This window comes from Hibiscus syriacus, unplaced genomic scaffold (genome assembly GCF_006381635.1).
Source record: "Hibiscus syriacus cultivar Baekdansim isolate YM2019G1 unplaced genomic scaffold, ASM638163v2 tig00111372_pilon, whole genome shotgun sequence".
Taxonomy (NCBI): Eukaryota; Viridiplantae; Streptophyta; class Magnoliopsida; order Malvales; family Malvaceae; genus Hibiscus; species Hibiscus syriacus.
In genome coordinates, this window is record NW_024063072.1 from 1,132,721 (window position 1) to 1,154,028 (window position 21,308).

Consider the following 21,308-nt stretch of genomic DNA (forward strand, 5'->3'; position numbering starts at 1 on the left):
AAATATAAAATTATAAAATAAAAAATAAAATTATCGGGACAGGTACCCAATTATAAAAAAATTTCAGCCCAAACCTGACCTAACTACCTGAGAAAAATTACGTGTTGGGTAATTTTTGTTAAATATTATCCGCTTTTTTTATGTTCGGATTATCAGGTCAAAGAGCTGGGTCAACTAGATTAGATATATTTGAACACCCCTAACAATAATATCCATGTAACACCCGAACTCTATCCATTATATACGGACGGGCCTAATATGTTACTTTGGACTATCAAAGCGACCAATCAATTGATTTTTTTTCAACAATCATTCTTATGCTTGAAATTTGATATTAAAAAGATAATTTTTTTTGTTGTCCTCCAAATTCTAAGGTTTAATCTTGATTGATCCGCGTCGCACACCTAACTTTGGTGAGTGAGTCTCCCAACAGAGATTTTTTGCATACACAATGACTCGACTGACTTTGCTTGAGTGATATCAAATTGCTTACCACTTGAACTAACTCCTGTTGGTAAAATGATAATATTTATAAAACATTTATACAAAATCGGAGCTTCGTAGTATGTAATGTAAATCAAAATAACATTAGAGTTGCATACCAAATGCAAATAAGTGTCGTATAAATATAAATACCCTCTAAAATAATCAAATATTGTATTTTTGATGGAGGTGCTGGAATCTCTTCAATAACGATGTTCCTCGTCATGAGTTCTAATTTACTAACATGTGAACAAAAACATTCGAAAGCTAAGCTATAAGTTCAATGGAACACTTCTACTCTATTATACTTCATGCAAATCATAAAAATAAACATATTAGGCAATATAAAAAAGAGAAGAATGAGTCTAGACATGTATTGTCATCAATAAGAGTAGCATGCTTATCAACATTCATTTATGACCTATCCAGTATTACTAAACAATCATGTACCATTGACAGAGGTGATATCCAATGTCACTAAGCAATTAGACATCGTTCCATCAAATATAAACATGAAATGATCGCATGGTATCATTAAATAATTAGACTCTGAAATCATAGATATCTAGATAATCTATCGTCATACGTGATTACACATATACATAGGAGCTCATAGGTCAAACATATAAAAAGTTTCCCTTAAGGTCAAACAATATATGTTAACCAGATAATCAAATATTTACTCAACAATAAGGCACAAGTCTTTCTTTACAAGTCATAATATTATTATTCTCAATTATGACACATTCTTTCTTAGAGCATTATGTTTAAGTGTATAATTGTTTTCTATTAACATATAATCCGTAATCAGATTTATGAGTGATTATTCAAGTTTTGAAGAATTATTATTATTTTTCTTTTACATGAGGGTAAATTATTCATTTACCACTTAAGACATTTTACTCATCTTAACCTTCAGGGTGCGTTTGGTTCACGGAATGGAAGATTACCATTGGGAATGTAAGTTTACTAGGGAATATGATTACTGAGAATGTTGTATTTTGTGTTTGGTTGGCTAAACAGGAATGTAAGATTACCGTGTTTGGTTAAAAGAATAAAAGATTATTAGAATGTATATTTGACCAAATTGTCCTTATTATATATTTGTTTTTTTAACAAGTTGGAAAATATTTATATATTTTCTTTAAAAAATTTAAATTCATAAAATTTATATAATTTTTTTACAAAATTGAAAATATAAAAAGGTTTAATGAAAGGGTAAAATTTTATTTTAACAACTGAACTTCATATAAAATTTTAATTATAGATTTTTTTTTTGTAAATATAAAATAGTTTAAGGATAAATTTGTAATTTAACATTCGTAGAATTTCTATTATTCAATCACAGAAAAAAGATATTTAAAAAAATTTTAAGGGCATTTTAGTCCAAAACATCGGGAATCCAACAATACCTGAGGAAAGGGAGGTAATGATATTCCCGGTAATATACCCCAAAAAATCCACTATTGGTAATCTTACATTACCGGGAATGATATTCCCGGGCTAACCAAACGGGGGAATGTAGATTCCATTCCAATGGGATTCCCACATTCCCCCATCCAAAACACCCCTCAAGGTAATTTTATTAATATCAAACATTTAGGGTTTTTAAGTCCATTATTAATCCATAAGGATATCTTAATTATATTTCCAATTTTTTAACCTCAAAATTATTCATTTATTTTCAGGGATATTTTGATAATTATGTACTCAAAAAGACATTTAAGTAATTTACACCACTTCAGGGCATTCTGATTTAAGGACATACACTTCTAATCAGACTTAAACAAGACCTTGCTTTCAAACACCTTCCTTCTAAAGGCAACAAGCACTTCTTACTAAAAGGAAATAAAAACAACTCATATAGAGTAAAATGCATGATCTTAGTTCAGATATTTAATGGAAGATTATATTCTCTATTTATAGGCTTCAATCAACTGATGATGTTTATCAAGTTATTTTTTCAAATCTTCAAGATAAAGATGATAATAGTATAAGCCATTTAATTAATGAATATTAACAGTCTGAGCAATGAATCATTTCCCAATAGTGGATTTGTTTAATAATTTAAGTTTGGATTGTGTCATTTTCAGATCTTCATAATTAATTTGTTTGCATAATTTAAACTTGAATTGTGTCATTTTCATGAAAGTCGGTCCTTAATTAGGGCAAAGAATCATTTCCCCATAGTGGATTGGCCATTACTATGGATAAATTTGGGAGTCAATTCATCAGAGCATAGTGGATTGTTCATTGTTCACCCTCTTTTAACGACAAAACGTGACAAAAAGTAAACATCTTTGGTCCATGATTACCCAGATTTTCTTTAACATTTTCTAATACTAAAGTAATCATAAATATCAAGGGTATAAACGTATAATATCAAATGAGATCTTTGAATAAATATTACCTTATAATTACGTCAATTAATACGATACATCATATACGTGTCCTTTTTTTTCATATGGCATTTTGGATTTTAAAATTAGTTCATATTCTCACTAACAGTCCCATCAATTTTTTTTATTGAGAAATAGATTATTTAAAAAAAATTAAGCATACAAGAAAATCATGATATATGCCTTATCTATAATAATAATAATAATTTGGTCAGGCTATTCAATTAAAATTAAAAATACATTATTTTACTATTTATAATATTAATTTTGATAAATATTTTAAATTGTTGTTCATGTAATTTATAATTTCGTATATATATGAGCTGAAGGAGTAATTAATTGTAAACAGATGTACTAGACTGGCTCATTATTTGAAAAATAAAATCAAAATTTCAAGAGGAATTCAATGGAGGCTTGAATAATGAGAGTTGAAATTGATAGAGGCTTTCAAGCTGTTAATTTGCATTTGTTTTGATAATATGATTACTCCACATTTTTCATCATTATACCTCGTGGAAATTCATTGGTATATTATGTTTATCATAGAAATATTCATGCGTACACACATATATACTAATTTTGAATAAAGAATTGCAAATACAAATATCCCAATTAGATAAGAATTACTATTTAATAACGATTGTTTTAATTATTAAGATATATTTTTTCATCAAAAAATAAAATATAATTTTTTAATATCTGTAAGTGATAAAATAAAACTTTCCATATATTGAAAATTATATAATACTTCTCATACAGACAGAGGATATAAACCAAAAAAAAGATAAAATAAATAAATAGAAGTTCAATGCCAGTAGTTTTCTATATTTCTATATACACACTCCAAGACAACTATTTCTCCTTCGATGACCTATTAAGTAAACTCATTGGTTAAGAAAGATTTTGGATTTGAACAACTGTATTTGCAAATTGTATGTAATTTGTCAATGACTAATAAATATTTTGAATATATATTATTTTATAATAACTCTAGACAAATTATTTTTTAAAAAAACTATTCACCTTTGAGCCTTTGGACAAACAATGTCACCAAGTCTATATACATACAGTAGCCATCAACTTGTATTCATTGGCAATAAGAAAATTGAAAATGAAACCAGAAAGAAACCCCAGAAAAAGAAAAGTAATAATCACCTATTTTAGCACTTATGAGGACTAGTTTTGTAAGTTGATCTTCATGGTGACATCCAAGTTTGTAAGCCAAGCTCATTATGTTTCCTTGAAGGAACAGAAGCTGGAATAGGGAAATGTTTTGGCAAGAAGCCTAGGAAATGGCCAGTGAATTGAGATTTTGGGTGGATTCTGAAAACTTTGGTGGTTCTTGAACCATGGCAAAAGCAAACAAGGAAGCTGAAGATTAAGAAGATACAGACAAGTAGAAGCAGTTGCCTTCCGCATTGAACCATCATGCAGCTCCAGTTCTGACAGAGTAACAAACTGAGGAAATGGTGTGAATTGATAGGGTCCTACAGTAGTTGTTCTTCTCAAGGGTTTTGATGAGTAAAAAGTGGAGAGAGAGAGAGAGAGAGAGAAATTGAAGCAAATCGGATGCAAGGTAAGAGAGAGTGAGGTCTTGGGATATTGTTTCTTTGGTTTGTGTAATGTGGTGGACAGAAAGAAAAGAAAAAGAGGACACTTTTGGAAGGAAATCAAATGTTCTGCAATAGTGGTAGTAGAAGAATTATATGGGTAAATTATAAATTTCATCACTCAATTTATATCTTAATCTTGTTTTGGTTACTGAACTTTAAAAACTTTAATTTGATTTGATCATTCAATTGACATTGCTTCATTTCTTGTCTTGGATCAAACGATGTTGTCTTGGATCCCAACAAGAGTCACCAAAATAACGTTATTTTAGATCTTTATATCATTTGTTTTGTTTTTTTATTTTCTTTTTTCTTCTTTTATTCCTTTTCATTCCTCTCTCACTTTTCCTAAATCAACACTTAATTTGACCATCGCTTATTGTGATTAGTCACCACTCACCACATCATCTATCGTTTCAGTCATTGTCAGTCACCTTCGTTAATGACCAATAAGTCCTAAAATTACCACAAAACTCTTTTTGCCCTCCTTAATATGAATTTGATGTTTATTTGACCGAAAAATACCACAAATTCCATGAATCTACCATTGAACGCTTCAATTTCTTGTTCTATGATCGCATTTGTTTGTTATTGGATGGGACCTAAACGGTGATATATTATTCTCCACTCTAAGTGAGACCTCTCCATCGTTGGGATGTTCAAATGAAAGCTATGATCTCTAGAGATCTACCAAAGTCTAAGATTTGATATGCAAGGGATGACCAAAGGCGATGTCAAGGTGTGGATTGAAGAGAATATGTTGGTTTTCAAGGCAAAGAAAATGGGTAAAGAGGAGAGCGATGACGAAGAATATTTTGGTCATCTTTTACAGTTATTAAAATGACGAAACTCTTAAATATTTACGTAAATGAAGGTATTGTATTTAATGACGAAGAAGAAGACAATGCTAAGCGCTTTGGCAGGTATGATAGCAGGATTACATTGCATGACAATATTGAATTTGAAAAGATTAAAGTTAATGACCGGCTCAGTATTTAAAAAGGCAAAGCTGAGGCGCGTCTAGGCGTTAAGGTGAGACGAGGCAAGGGTGAAGCGCCTAATTGTGTCTAGGTGAAACGATTTCGATGAAGCACAGCAAGGCGCGCCTAAGATGTACCATACATACATACATACATACATACATACATACATACATACATACATACATACATACATACATACATACATACATACATACATACATACATACATACATACATACATACATACATACATACATACATACATACATACATACATACATACATACATACATACATACATACATACATACATACATACATACATACATACATACATACATACATACATACATACATACATACATACATACATACATACATACATACATACATACATACATACATACATACATACATACATACATACATACATACATACATACATACATACATACATACATACATACATACATACATACATACATACATACATACATACATACATACATACATACATACATACATACATACATACATACATACATACATACATACATACATACATACATACATACATACATACATACATACATACATACATACATAATGAAATGGATACTCCATGCATGCATGCAGAACGAATTTCGTGAACAGATGGATATGGGGAGAAGGAGATTTTCGATATGTATCGGATGTAGATATCAACTGGGATGATGTAATCAAAGTTATTCAGAAAATGGATAAAAAGAACAATGATGATTACCAGGGAATTGGGCTTTTGAACTTCAATGATACGGAAATCGCTCATTGGAAGCACATGATATCTGATGCCAACCACATGGTTCTTCGACTGGATCATGCCGAAAGGAATGTAACCTGGGACTCGTTGTATCCGGAATGAATTGATGAGGAGCAAGAAGAAGACGTCCCGGTTTGTCTCGCGCTACCGAAGATCGAAGTCCCCGGAAAACGTCTCGATCTGATTGCTGTTAAGCTTCCTTGTAGGAACGAAGGGAATTGGTCTAGGGATGTTGCTCGGTTGCATCTGCAGCTATCCGCAGCTAGTCTCGCAACATCGGCCAAGGGGTCTTATCTGGTACATGTTCTTTTCGTTTCGAAGTGTTTCTCGATACCGAACATGTTCCCGTGTAAAGAACTTGTCGGACGAGAAAACAATGTCTGGCTATACAAACCCGACTTGAATGTGTTGAGGGAAAAGATTCAGCTTCCAATTGGTTCTTGTGAACTCTCACTTCCAATTGGGATCAAAGGTCAGTTCTTTTCTAGAATTTTTAATGCCCCAAAACTTCATATTTTTCTTAATTTCATTGGGAAAAAGTAAGTGATACATCATGTTAAATGCAGCGTCGACAGGGAATGCGTCTCGAGAAGCATATTCGACAATTCTGCATTTAGCTCATGTATATGTATGTGGGGCTATAGCAGCGGCATAAAGTATCCGCATGTCCGGCTCAACTCGAGACCTAGTGATACTCGTCGACGAGACGATCAATGTTTTTTACCGAAGTGGACTCGAGACAGCTGGATGGAAAGTCAGGACAATTCAAAGGATCAGAAATCCAAAAGCTGAAACAACAAGTTCCGGTTATGGCAGCTGACCGAGTACGATAAGATCATATTCATCGATGCCGATCTTCTAATTCTTCGCAACATCGATTTCTTATTTGGCATGCCGGAAATATCGGCAACGGGAAACAATGCCACACTTTTCAACTCCGGTGTAATGGTCATTGAGCCATCAAACTGCACCTTCCAACTCTTGATGGATCACATCGATGTGTTTGAGTCATACAATGGTGGCGATCAAGGATACTTAAACGAGGTCTTCACATGGTGGCATCGGATTCCACGACACATGAACTTCCTCAAACATTTCTGGAGAGGGGATGAGGAAGACGTGAAGCAGAAGAAAACCCGTCTCTTCGGCACTGATCCGCCGGTCCTTTATGTACTTCACTACTTGGGCATAAAGCCATGGTTATGCTACAAGGACTATGATTGCAATTGGAACGTGGACATAATGCTAGAGTTTGCTAGCGATGTTGCACATGAAAGGTGGTGGAAAGTGCACGATGCAATGCCGGAGCAATTACAACAATTTTGCTTGTTGAGATCAAAGCAAAAGGCGCAGTCGGAGTTCGATAGAAGGGAAGCCGAGAAGGCAAATTTCAGCGACGGACATTGGAGGATGAAGGTGAAGGACAGGAGAAGGAAGAAGTGCATTGACAATGTATGTGAATGGGAAAGCATGTTGAAACACTGGGGTGAAAGTAACTGGACTGATGATGAATTTTATGTTCCAACACCACCGGTAATCAACACTGCTTCACTCTCTGGAAAATGAGTTTTATTTCTTCAGTATCTTCTTTTTTTTGGCTCATATCTTTATGTAAATCAAACTGTTTTAAAACTGGATTCACACTTTTGAGTTTAATTTTGGTAAACTACAACGTATGTCACTTTTATTTTATTATTTTTTCTGATTTTGATCATCTAACTTATAATTATTATATTTTCTATGTTACGTTAAAATGATTAATTTATAACTTGACTCTCAAACTTTTTAAGATAACTCAACCAAACCCTTAAACACCAACTTTATGCTCTAGGAAAAATGCAAAAATTTATTCAGCTACCAATTGATTTGATCCGATAAAATGTTAAATCTTTAAGTAAGATAAAAAATTTGAATAGTGACATTGTGAATAACAAATTGGACTCAAGGTTTTGTCTCATAATAGGCATATATAATTAATCAATAAATTAAATATGATTGACTAAATAAAAATATATACAAAGACTCATACTAATCATTTATGTTACCGATTAATAATATAATACGATAATAAAAACAATTAATTCTCATTTTTTATTACACAATCAATACTAAAGTTAGGGTCAAACATCATCATGATCACAAACAGAACTGTAACTGAACTCGAGTAATACTAAGCTCACGGAGAGATGAACCATACTTCACTTGTGTAACTTTATGGCCGATTAACTTTAGCAAAATTCATCGATAGAGTTTCTCTCTCTCTCCCCCCTCCCTCTCCCTCTCCCTTTCTCCTCCCCCCCCCCCTCTCTCTCTCTCTCTCTCTCTCTCTCCCTCTCCCCCTCTCCCCCTCTCTCTATATCACTAATATACACATGACATGTCTTGTTATCACTCATGTACACATAACATATATCATATAATCACTTATAATATATAATATGTATCACATCGTCACTTTAAATATGTGGCATATACAACATCATCACTTATATACATATAATATATATTACATCATCACTTTGAGCACATATGACTTTTCACATCATCGACAAGAGTGGATCATTAATCGACTAATGATTTTCATCCAACCAAAGATTATTTGTCCTAAAATAAAATATAAAGGCTAAAGTATTCTAAAAAAGAATAAAAAATAATAATTATTTTATCAAACGTTAGAAATTACTTTAACGTTATTCCAAAAGTAAACAAAAACGTAAAATTAAGGAATTATATAATATCAGTTAAATTAAAAGACTTAATTGAAATAAGAATAATTGAAAATAAATTATGATTCAATGATGAGAAGATATTCAACCAAAATAAATTGTGAAACATAATTCATGATTCAGTCACCAATTTTAACTTAGGATTATTTAAATTTGTCAACAAATTTATAAACTAAAGAGACCCAACCCTAATTAATTAACTCGTACCAATGTGAATGATTCAAACTAGATCTTATAACTTCATAACTCGTTCCTAGGTCACTTTACTATTTATATTAAAATCCATCTACAATTACGGATGAAGAGATTTCAGATAGTGATATTAAGATTTAATAAATTGTAGAATGAAATTGTAGAGTGATCAATTCAAACAATTCATAAATTGATAATAAAAAAATAAAGCATAAGATATAAGAATAATAAATTTATGGTATTAAATATGTTTTTATTTTAATTATCAAATGATATAAATCATGTGAAAATTTTAAAATTATATTAAATCGGATTAAATTTGAGGTTTTAATTAAATTTTTGGGTAAAGTAAAAATATTTTTAAACTTGGGTAATGAATCATTTCTTATTTTTATATTGTCGGGTCAAGTTCAAATCGATTAAAATTCGCTCAAATCATACATGCTACCATCCCTATGTTGACTTCCTCTATTTCTTTTGTCTATTTTTCAATATTATTTTTAATAGAATAAGATGATTATAAGATAGCATATGTTCAAATTTTTTATTTTTAATATTTTTACATTTTTCATTCTTTCTTATTTCATATAATTTTAATATTTTGACAATTTTATAATATTTTAACTATTTTTTCGTTTTTTTAAATTTTGTATAAAAATTTGATTTCAATATTAACAGCAAATAAACAATTGATATCAACTTAATAATTTTATAACTTTTTTCATTAAATAGCTTCATCTGACAAAAAAATATTAAAAGAAATGAAAAAAATTAAAATATTTCAGTTAAAAATAGTTTAAGAGGAAAAAGTTATTATATCATAATTTTATAGTGGGTTTCATCTATTCAAGGTGGGAAGCAATTCATCACCCACTCTCACGTATTGCCCTCATTCATCTTTTGTTTATTATTAAAATTTATTAACTAGTATATAATATGATACATTTAATAATTTTTTGGATAATCCATTTTCATTACCCAAGAAAGCAGAATACTGCTACAAGGAACAGTTCAATACATTAGCAGTAGGCATTAGCAATAGAAAATCTAAGCTAAGCCTAACACAGATTCATAACAAACTTAAAACAGCTTATATGCACAGGATGCCCCAACTATCACAAAGGGCAACATTCCTTGATTCCATTATATTAATAGACCAGCTGCTCAAACGAGCCCTGACAGCATCTCTAGTATCATCCAAGATATCTTCCATCAACCTTACTTTACCTCCAAACAGTCTGTTGTTGCGTTCTTTCCAAATGCTATATACATATCCAGCCAAAGCGAGCTTCAACATTCTCACAATGAGAGATTTTCCTTTAAAGCAGTGGGTAGCCCATGCCAGCTCTCCATTCCAGCAGCTCACAGTACGATGTATGCCACAAAGAGAAATGATAGCACCCCACAAAGTCTTAGCCAACCCACACTCGAAGAAGATATGGTCCCGAGTTTCCGGTTCAGTACTACAGAGCAAGCAATTGTCATTCTCTATGGCTAAACCCATCCGCGCAAGTCTAATGCATGCTTTGTGGTCCGCATGCTTTCCCAAATCTGTCTCGTGCTAGGATCACAGCCTGGACCAGCAACTAGATGGGATATAGCAGGTCTCATTTTAAGTAAACATTTGAAACTCCAGCTGGCATTCAAAGGCACACTCATCTGCCAGAAGTCAGCATATTTTATCATGTAGGAGTGGATCCAGGCCACCCATAGGGAACCATCCTCTGCTAATAAACTCCTGACCAGCCTCGCAAAGCATGCCTTGTTCCACCCACCTAGATCAAACACTACAACAAATTTATCAATTTATGATGGAATTTCTATGTGACGTTTCATATAACGTCACAAAATATACTATAATTGTGACAGTTTTTCATTTTCGTCACAATCAATGATTGATGGTATATCTTTTATGACAATTTTAAAATTGGTCATTGATTTTCGTCACTATATGTTTGGAGCAAAAATTTGTCTCCAAAAAGAATTGGTGGGAAACCTTTCGATGACAATTACACAAAATAGTGACATTATAAATTCGTCACTAATGGAATAGAAGTATTAGTGACAATTTATTATAATGAAGATCTGATTTGAATTAGTAAAGTGTCAAATTTGTCGCAAATAAATTCTATTCATGACAATTTAATTTGTCATATTTTATAAGACATAAAAGGTGATGTTTTATTGTTGTCACAAAAATAGATTTAACATTACAAAATCAATTACTTACACTCATTGTTATACTTCTCTTTTATATGACAATTTTAAAAGATATTGTGAGATTCTGTCACTTAATTTTTGCACCAAGAAAACATAAAAAATTGGTGGGAAAAGTTTTTAGTGACACCTTTGATGTACCACTAATTCAAAATCTGATTAGTGACGATATTTTTTAGGCTCATACTTTCAATCACTCCTACTAGTTTTCTCAAACTTATGTTTTCTATATATTTATATGTATAAGTATAATATTTTTCAATTATTATGTATATCTATATGTATATTTAAGACCCCTTTTTATTATTAAAAAGTAATCTTTAGTTGATTATGTCAAAGTTGAGTGATAGTAAGATAATCATATAATTAATTAAAAAAAATATAATCATATTACCTTAATGAATAACTCAATGTACGTAGATTCATTATTTCTAATTTATCACATTATAATGTCCATAAAAGAATTACTCATATTTATCAATATCATAACAAATATTTTTTAATATACAACATATAGGATTTTAATATTGGTTTTTGGGGAAAATAAGGAAGAAAAACAAAATATAAAAAAGAACTCTTTTTAGTTACAAGAAAAAAACCCTAAAACCGCTATATTTTAACTCTATTGTCATCATTGTTTGGCTTCTATTATCATTGTCGTCGCTGCTTGGGTTATGTTATCATTGTCTTCGTTGTATTTCCTTTGGCTTCATCAGATCAAGCATTCAAATGGGTAAGATTTATTTCTCACTTTTTTCTTTCTATTCATTCTGTTAAATTAGGGGAAAAGTAATAGATTTTGAAAAAGAGGTTTTTTGTGTGTGGCAGTAGTTACTTTGTGGGTTCAATGTCATTGTTGCCAATTTTTACATGTGAAGGTTCCTGCTTGATATGTTCTTTATTGGAAGAATTTGGGGCCTTGATTACATGGCCATTGATTCATCGTTCCCCTGTTTTGAATGAGGATGTTGTCAATATGACTAAATTGTGTTACCATTCAGTCTCTATTTCAGCATTGGTCTTCTTCATTGGTGAATCGATTAGGTACCTTGAATTCTAGTGCATGTTGTAATTCTTTGCTTCCCTTCAGCATTTGAATTAAAGAGAAAATATAAATAATAAATAACAAAATAATAATTAAATTATAAATTATATATATGTATGATACTATTGTTTCAAGCATGTTAATATACTTAGTTTTTAATTTATAAAAAGGATAATAGATTATGTTACTTAAGGATTTTATATAGTAATTGATTACATTGTTATTAGTATGTATCACCATTACCTTACCAGATTAGGAATTCAATCTAATTTTGAGCCACAAATTCGTGGTCAATTTTGGCGCAGGAAATTTTTCAGATTTTAATGGTAATTGTTCAACTCCTAATTCAATTGTATTAGTTCAATTGTATTAGACTCACTATAATTTGAGTTGTACTCGTTATCTAGATAGATTATTTGATTTGTTATCTGATCTAATATAATCAAGAAAAATAGAGTTGACCATTGTTAACTGTTAACTATAGTTAATTATTAATTGTTAACCATCTGTTAACTATTGTTAACTATTAATCATTAATCGTCAATGACCGTTGATTGCTTTTGATTTTTTATCATCATTGACCGTTAACTATCGATGACTGTTTAGGTGTTACAGTTCATCCAAAAGTCAAATATATTTTCTTTTTTTACTACTTTTTTCTTGGTTTTGATTTGTGTTTGTGTTTTTCTATGTGAGATAATGTTTTTTGTTTCCAATTAACTTTTTTTTGAAAGGATTTTAGAATGGTGGCCAACGATAATGATTACCAAGAAGAGCAACGATCATGAGGTAGTGGCAAAATCGTGGATTAGATTTAGGGATTGGTTTTGGGTATTTAAGTAGAAATTATCAAAATGTAATTATTACATAATTTTGGGTATTTATTGTAATTTATAAAAGTACGGGTTATTATTGTGTAAGTTGTAAAAAGTATATATCATTATTGTAATTTATAAGAAGTTTTGATTTTTATTATGATTTATAAAAATGTTTGTTCTTTGTTGTAATTTGCAAAAAGTTTTGTCCTTTATTTTAATTTACAATAAGGTTTATTTTATTGTAATTTACAAAAAGAATTTTCATTTATTATAATTTACAAAAAGGTTTATCCTTTAATTTAGTTTTTAAAAAGTAGCGACGATAATATTTTCATCATTTATACAATAAAATTATTATATTATTGGTGACGTTTACAAATAATTAGTGATGAAATTTTATATTATTTGATGACATAATTAATTGTCATTGAATACAAACTATAATGTGACAATATTCATTAACGTCACTATATGTCTAACAATATGTGACGAAAATACATAAATCATCACATTTGACATTTAGTGACACATCTAGGGTGACGTTTGCCGTGACATCAACTTTTACGTCACAAAATACAAATAGTGACATAAATGTCAGTTTCAATGACAATATTTTAGACGCCACAAATAAACAAATTTGTTGTAGTGAAAGACACCCAAGCCTCATTCAGATTTTAATAGACAAATATGTCTCCAGCTGACTCGGGCTCCCTTTGCGGACACATCAGCACATTTCCAGAAGAACCAAGAGCAAAGTTGCTCGATTCTTTTAATCACCACAAGAGGCAACATGACATCCCTGCACCAATAACTTGAAATGCTAAAAAGCACACTGCGCACCAGTTGTAACCTACCAGCAAAACTCATATTCCTGTTGACCCATAGGTTCAACTTGGCCCTTATCTTTTCAATGAGGCATTGACAATCCTTCTCAGTCAGCTTCTTGGTCACTAAAGGGATTCCCAAATATCTCACAGGTAATTTCCCTATTTTGAATCCAGTGATTTCTCTAAAGTCATCACACATAGTGGTAGACATCCCAGCTATATATAATTAACACTTGCTGGCATTCAGTTTTAACCCCGAAAGAGAATAAAATAAGTCCAAAACAGATTGAACACCAAGAATGGATTCAATAGATCCCTTGCAGAAAATTAATAAATCGTCAGCAAAACAAAGATGAGTTAGACCAATTTTCCTGCATTTGGGGTGGAAACCAAAGATCCCTTTTTGAGCTGCCACATTTAACAAATTAGACAAAACGTTCATGACAAGGACAAAAAGGTAAGGAGATAGGGGATCTCCTTGTCTTACTCCCCTAGCACCCTTGAATAGCCAACTAAGCAACCATTGAGCACAATAGAATAGGCAGGCTTAGTAAAGCAAGCATAAATCCAACCAACAAATTTATCAGGCAAGCCTAGAGCACACAACACTATAGCAATAAAATCCCAGCTCAAGGAGTCAAATGCCTTTTGTAGGTCAATTTTCATGGCACATCTGGGGGAAATATTCTTTCTATTGTAGCCTCGAACAAGCTCCTGAGCAAGTAACGTATTATCAACGATGATTCTTCCTCGGATAAAAGTAGTTTGGTTTTTCAAAATCATGCTGGGAAAAACAGCAGAAAGGCGTCTAACTAAAATCCTTGTGATTGTCTTATAGATCACAGTGCAATAAGAAATTGGCCTATAGTCTTTTACCATATTAGGGTTTGGGACTTTTGGCACTAGGATAATAGTTGTACTGTTAAAAGCAGGTAAAATGAAAGAGTTTTCAAAACAGTATCGAATGGAGGATTTGAAATCATCGGAGATAACATACCAAGCTGATTTGAAGAAGAAAGGATTATATCTATCAGACCCAGGAGATTTCTCATTCCCTTGGCCCCAAACTGCATCCCTTATCTCTATGTCAGACACTCCCCTGTATAAGTCATCAGCAGCTCCCATAGGAAGAGTGTACTTAAGTAAATCTTTAATGGTTTCAACATTACTGCATATGACGTTCATGTCAGTAACCCCTAGCTGCATTTGAAAAAAACCAATCACTTCATTTGACAAATCTTTAAATGTGTCCAATCTAAGCCCAGCCTGATTGTAAAGCACCCTAATTGTGTTTGATTTCCTTTTGCTTGTTACCATAGAATGAAAAAAGTGAGTCACCTGGTCTCCCTCATTAATCCAATCTGCTTTGGCTTTCTGCTTATAAAAGAGCAGCTCAGCTTCTTCAAGGGCCTGCAGCTCCTTGCCAATTTCTAGTTCAGAGGTAATGTTACTGCCAGAATGAGCAGAATTTAGGTTAGCAAGCTGGATGTTCATCAACTCCTCTCTCTTCAGCTTTACACGATTTGATATATCGTTGAAACACTCTCAGTTTAGCTCTTTGAGGCAGCACTTAAGCCTTTTAAGTTTGTGGAAGAGAATTTGAGCAGGATTGCCCACAGCTGGAGCCTGCCATGATTTCTCCACAATAGAAAGGAATTCAGAATGCTTCGCCCAAAAATTAAAAAATTTAAACGGCTTAGGCATTGAAGTAGGAGCCTCCTTATGGAACCAAATCAGAGTTGGACAGTGATCTGAGGAATCCCCGGGAGCTTGGAATTTCACCTCAGATTCAGAGAATACTTCAAGCCAACTCGAGTTAATAAGCACATGGTCCAGTTTATGTGCCATGAAGTTATCTTGTTGTTTATTTGACCACGTGAAAAACGGACCAGAGTAGGGGTGGTCAAACACTCCCAAATCACCCACACAATTCTGAAAATCAGAAATATCTGCACTGGTTGCCGCACTTACAGTAGTCGAGCTTTCCTCAGTGTTTAATATGGCATTAAAGTCTCCTCCGATTAGCCAAGGTAATTTCCCAACCGTACATCCCACGGAGTTCAATTGATTCCAAAGTTACCTCTGAGGACACCCTTCATTAGATCCATAAACTACAGAAATAATAAACTCTTTCCCCCTAAAAGTACCCTTTAGAGAGATGCTTTGATCATACACAGAAAGAACAGTGCATTTTAAACTACCGTGACAAAGAATCTAGATACGACCATTAGTTGAGTGATTGCAGTTACAACATAAAACCCAGTCGCTGAAATTATACTGCACAAAATGCTTATTCGACAGTTACCAGCCCATTTCAACACTTTCTTTTGCTTTAGAGGGCTGTTGAAACCTCTAATGTTCCAAAAGCATACTAACATGGAAAAGTGGATGAGGAATAAGCACCACCCCTTTCCTCTGCTTTCTTTACTTTTTCAACATGCTCTTTATTTTTTAGCTTCAGACCTTAGATAATCTTAGTCACTCCAAGTGAAGCAACTCGTTGTTTCTTGCCTGTGTCGTCAGCAACTAGCAAGCTCTCAGGGTCTATAGAGTTCAGGACTTCAAATTGTTTTTTGAACCTCCCATAACACATTTGCTACCACCTTTTGTTGGTCTTCCTCTCCCTCTTTTAATGGGAGGATTACTTCCATTTTCAGTGCTTTGAGTATCCACATGATTAACTCCCAAAGCAGCATCTTTCCCAGCATTAAGTCTATCATTATCCTTGTAATCCTTCCCACTATATCTGGTAAGCTTAAAGCAGTCTATTCAGAACTTATGTCAACATTGCATTGAGAATTAGCAACATCAATTTTCCCCTCCAGATTACCACTTTGATCAGTAGGGTTAATATCTATTTTTCCCTCCAGATGACCAATTTGCTCAGTAAGATTTGTATCAACTTTAACTCATGTTGCAACTGCATCATTATTAATTCCAGCAGCAGATTGTTTCATCTCTTTATTAGGCCCCTTTACTCTCCAGACCTGTTCTACTTTCTTCCCCTGAGGACAAAATCTCACAGAGTGGACAAATTTACCACACACATCACATGAAGCTGGTTTTCAAGGTACAATAACCTTGACTCTAGCAATATGTAACACCCCCAACCCATATCCTACCCGAATACGAGTCTGAGGTGTCACATTGACTTTTCAAACTTTGACTCTTGACAATATTTAAAGAAAATTTAAAACTTTCATTAAAATAAAGCGGTTTATTTATATGAATTGACCCAAAATAATCAAAATCGATCAGAGCATATTCAAATCAATCAATTAGTACATGCCAACTATATTCACATTAACCAAATACATTTAAATCGTCTATTTTCTGATCTAAAATTTTGTAAGGGAGATACTGACCTGTCTTGCTCTTCTTCGCTTCTCTTCTCGCTTCTTTAACATACGTGTGAAACAATCACACGATAAGTCTATGACTTAGTGAGTCATAATTAAATTTATTATAACATACCATATCTAATTGCTATTATGCATACTTCATGTAGACTTCATAAACTATGTAATGCATTATGTATCAAACATAACTACAAACATATGCATATCAATTCTTTATTTTTATTATAATTCTTATCCTTATCATTGATTTCTTAATCATATTACCTTTTACTCACCATGCATACACATCATATATAACTATACCAATTAACAATCGTATCGTCATGAGATTGCTGTAACACACTTAACATTACTAAACATATATATCACATATAGTGTATTTGTTATTATCTCTTGATTAGCCTATGTACACTGTGAGAACTATAGATATGCGAGTCTATTGAGGTTGTGCACTAATGTTGTCACCAAAGCTCGTATAAATGCATCGAAGTGTCACGTAGAATTGCACCGTAGTGCCGCGTAGAAATGCACCAAAGTGCCATATAAGTTTATCCCTAAGGAGCACGTAGAAAATTCCTTAAGAACCATATACATATACCAATGATCAAGTATGTGTCTCAAAAGACCTCACACGTATTCCAAAGAATACATATATGTCCCGAAGGACCGCGTAGACCCTCGACTCTTGGTATGCCAACTATACCTCTAGCTCTCATGTCACACAACATGGGCATTAATATTTATGTTATCATACATTCACATATACATATATTCTCATAGTTCTTTCACATAGATCATTGTCATATAAATCACATATCACATATACATATAAACACATGGTTCACTTACGCGTAGAACATATTCATATGATTCACATATCACAAAGCTTATCACATATAATTGTATTCTTTTTCATATAATCACATAGTCATATCACATAGATACGTATTCAATACTCATAATCGCATATCTTATCTTTTGTTCTAATAAGTTCATATTTATCATTTAACACATCGATTCTTATTGCATACTTTATATCATATTCTTATACCACTAATTCATAATATAGTTTAGGTCAATATCGCTTAACTTATTTTGCTCTTTCACTTATTCATATAATTTCATTATCCCAATTTCTAAAATTTATTACAACCTCATGTACTCCTTTTCTTATAATTGACACATTAATGTCATATAATTTTTATTTCTGATTTCTATAACATCCTCACATGATTTTAAGTACTTTGATACTATACTTCATATCATATAAAAACCTAATAGTTTTAGATCATAGTTTCATTTAACATATCGACCTTCATATATTACTTATCTGACATATTCATATACTCATATTACATAATAATTTCATCTGACTATATCTTATGTTCATTTCGTGCTTAAATCATATAATATCTAATTTACCCATATATATATATATATATATATATATATATATATATATATATATATATATATATATATATATATATAGTTTGCGTTACATATTCAAATAATCTTATTTGAGTCTTATAGGTAATTGCTACTTATTTTATGTTATTTACCCTTTTTACCAATTTACATGATTTATAACACTAACCTTTACAATAACATATGACTTATATCACTTATCTCACAATATTTACATACTAGATTATTCTATTTATTTGATTCAGTTCCATATACCTCCTATAATCCTTCTCATAGGGATTCTATAGTTCTTCAGTTTATAATTCATATATCATAGTTTCTATAGTGCTTATCCTATAGGTTCGTTTCACCATTATATAGTCATGCACACATACAAATCATGTAATACATATAATCATAAATAACACATATACTCATCTTACACTCATGATCATGCTCATGATTTCATGCATACTACCATAGAAAATAGACTCATCGTGAGTCTTGTTTCCATTCATCACACTTCACTAAAATGCACTCACCTTAGCCTTGTTTACTTTGAATCAATCCTAATCCTTCGATTGTTTCGGAACAAGCTTTCCTTCTATATCTACATAGTAATACATTGATACTTATCAGTATACTAATTAACTATCACTTCTTAGGCTAAAAGAAAGGCTAATTTCATCTCTTAATGAAGGTATGTATCGATGCACTACACCATGTATCAATGCATCCCTTGACGGGTGCATCGATGCACTATCTATGCATCGGTGCATAAATTTCATTCGATTTTTGTATTTAAGGGGGTGCATCGATGCACTACTTGTGCATCGATACATTGATGGCATTCGATGTTTTTATTTTAAAGGAGTGCATCGATACACTTCATGTGCATCGATACACCTTAAACAATTTCTGGGATTTACTCATGATGCATCGGTACACAATGAATGTGTATCGATGCACTCTGCCCAGAATTCACTTCTTGAACCCGAAAACTTATCCATTTTGGCTTAAATCCTTCATCTTTCATCCCCTTTTATATTCTTAACTCCAGTACACATACTTAAACCAATATATACTCATTTATTTCATCTTAAACCTCAAAATCCTATCTTCCTCATAAAATTCAAGAATTATACCAACTTTGCAACATGATTAAATTCCACTTTTAACACTTTGTTTATCTTAACTAGATTGATGACAAGTCAAATTTAACTTCCAATTCTAGATATGAACTTTATTCCAAGATTTCATTCAAAAACTCACAATCTTTAATCTCTTCTAATTCCATCATCTTTTGATTTTAAGATAACTTAAGCTTAGTTATCATCTAATAATCATAAATCAATCTTAAATTTAACAAGAAACTAACTAACCAGAAACTCACATTTGTTTTGGGTTCCCACGCATTAAGGAAGAAGAAGAGAAAGAGAACTCTGGAAGCTTATAGATTTCTCTTCCCTTCCACGTAGTTAATATATAACCTTTCTTTAATTTAATTATTTCCCTTACAAAAGACCCCTTTTGCCCTTCACTTAATCTAATAATTACTCACCTCTTTCAGGTAATATTCCAAATGAATCATTGAACTATTCCATTCTTCTACTTTAGTCACCAAGTTCTGAAATTTTACAATTTAGTCACTAACCCATAGATTGGGATGTTACACAATAGATCCATCACATAACAGTACATCAGCAGATTCTGGAACTTTTGAATCCGCAGAGATTTCAACACATACTTGAGCAAATTCAAGCCTTTCTCTTGATGCAGTTATTGAGTCCGTATGCAAGGGTTTACCAATTGCACTCGCAATGTAGCTAAGTCCCTTTCTCGAGAATAACTCCAATGTGATATTATACAACTGAATCCAAATCGGCATTTGAAGCAAGTCAAAATGCAATTCCCTCATGTTTGGTTCCCACTTCCTAAGGAATATAGGTCTATGTTGAACGTGCCAGGGACCATTCTCTAAAACCCAGTCCCTGGCAGAAGCATTGACAAAAGAAAACACAAAAAGATTCGAGCCAGCCAGACTTACTTTCACCGGAGCAATTTTACCCCACATCAGCTCGATTACCTTCTGCAGTGTCCCAAAATTCGGTGGAGATCCGATAAATTGTCCAACCAGTGCGTATCTCCACTTCAGGATCCCCTCCTCAAACATAAATTTCGGAGGCTTCACGATATAAGAACCCTCCTCCTCCGCCGGGGGAAAAAATCAAGTTCCTGCTCGCTCCCCGCCGCGAAGAGCTTCCTCCAGTCCGCTATAGCCTCAGCAGACATAGCCCAACAAAACCCCTCAAAACAATCGGGTCTCGGCATGAAAGAATCAAAGAATCAAAGGTTCGTCTTCACTCGCTGCTAGACCTCCTAACATGCAAGAGAGAGAAAACAGTTTTCCTCATACATTTAATAATTATTTTGTAATAATTTA

General features: G+C 32.4%; 1 protein-coding gene and 1 pseudogene across 1 annotated transcript; one reads left to right on the plus strand and one right to left on the minus strand.

Annotated features, from left to right (window-relative positions):
- The first annotated feature begins 6,045 nt into the window (after positions 1-6,045).
- LOC120159664 lies at positions 6,046-7,877 on the plus strand (annotated as a pseudogene).
- Positions 7,878-16,652: 8,775 nt separating this feature from the next.
- LOC120159770 lies at positions 16,653-21,038 on the minus strand. The gene is made up of 2 exons (XM_039170328.1): positions 20,539-21,038; positions 16,653-16,845 (listed from the first exon to the last, which is right to left on the minus strand). The coding sequence occupies exons 1-2, from the start codon at positions 21,036-21,038 to the stop codon at positions 16,653-16,655; spliced, it is 693 nt and encodes a 230-aa protein (XP_039026259.1).
- Positions 21,039-21,308: the final 270 nt, after the last annotated feature.

Coding starts and splice junctions, on each gene's coding strand:
- LOC120159770 (XM_039170328.1), bottom strand. CDS start 21,038: ATGTTTGAGGAGGGGATCCTGAAGTGGAGATACGCACTGGTTGGACAA. Junction 16,846..20,538: donor TTATGTGATGGATCTATTGT/GTAACATCCCAA, acceptor TAAGCTTACCAG/ATATAGTGGGAAGGATTACA.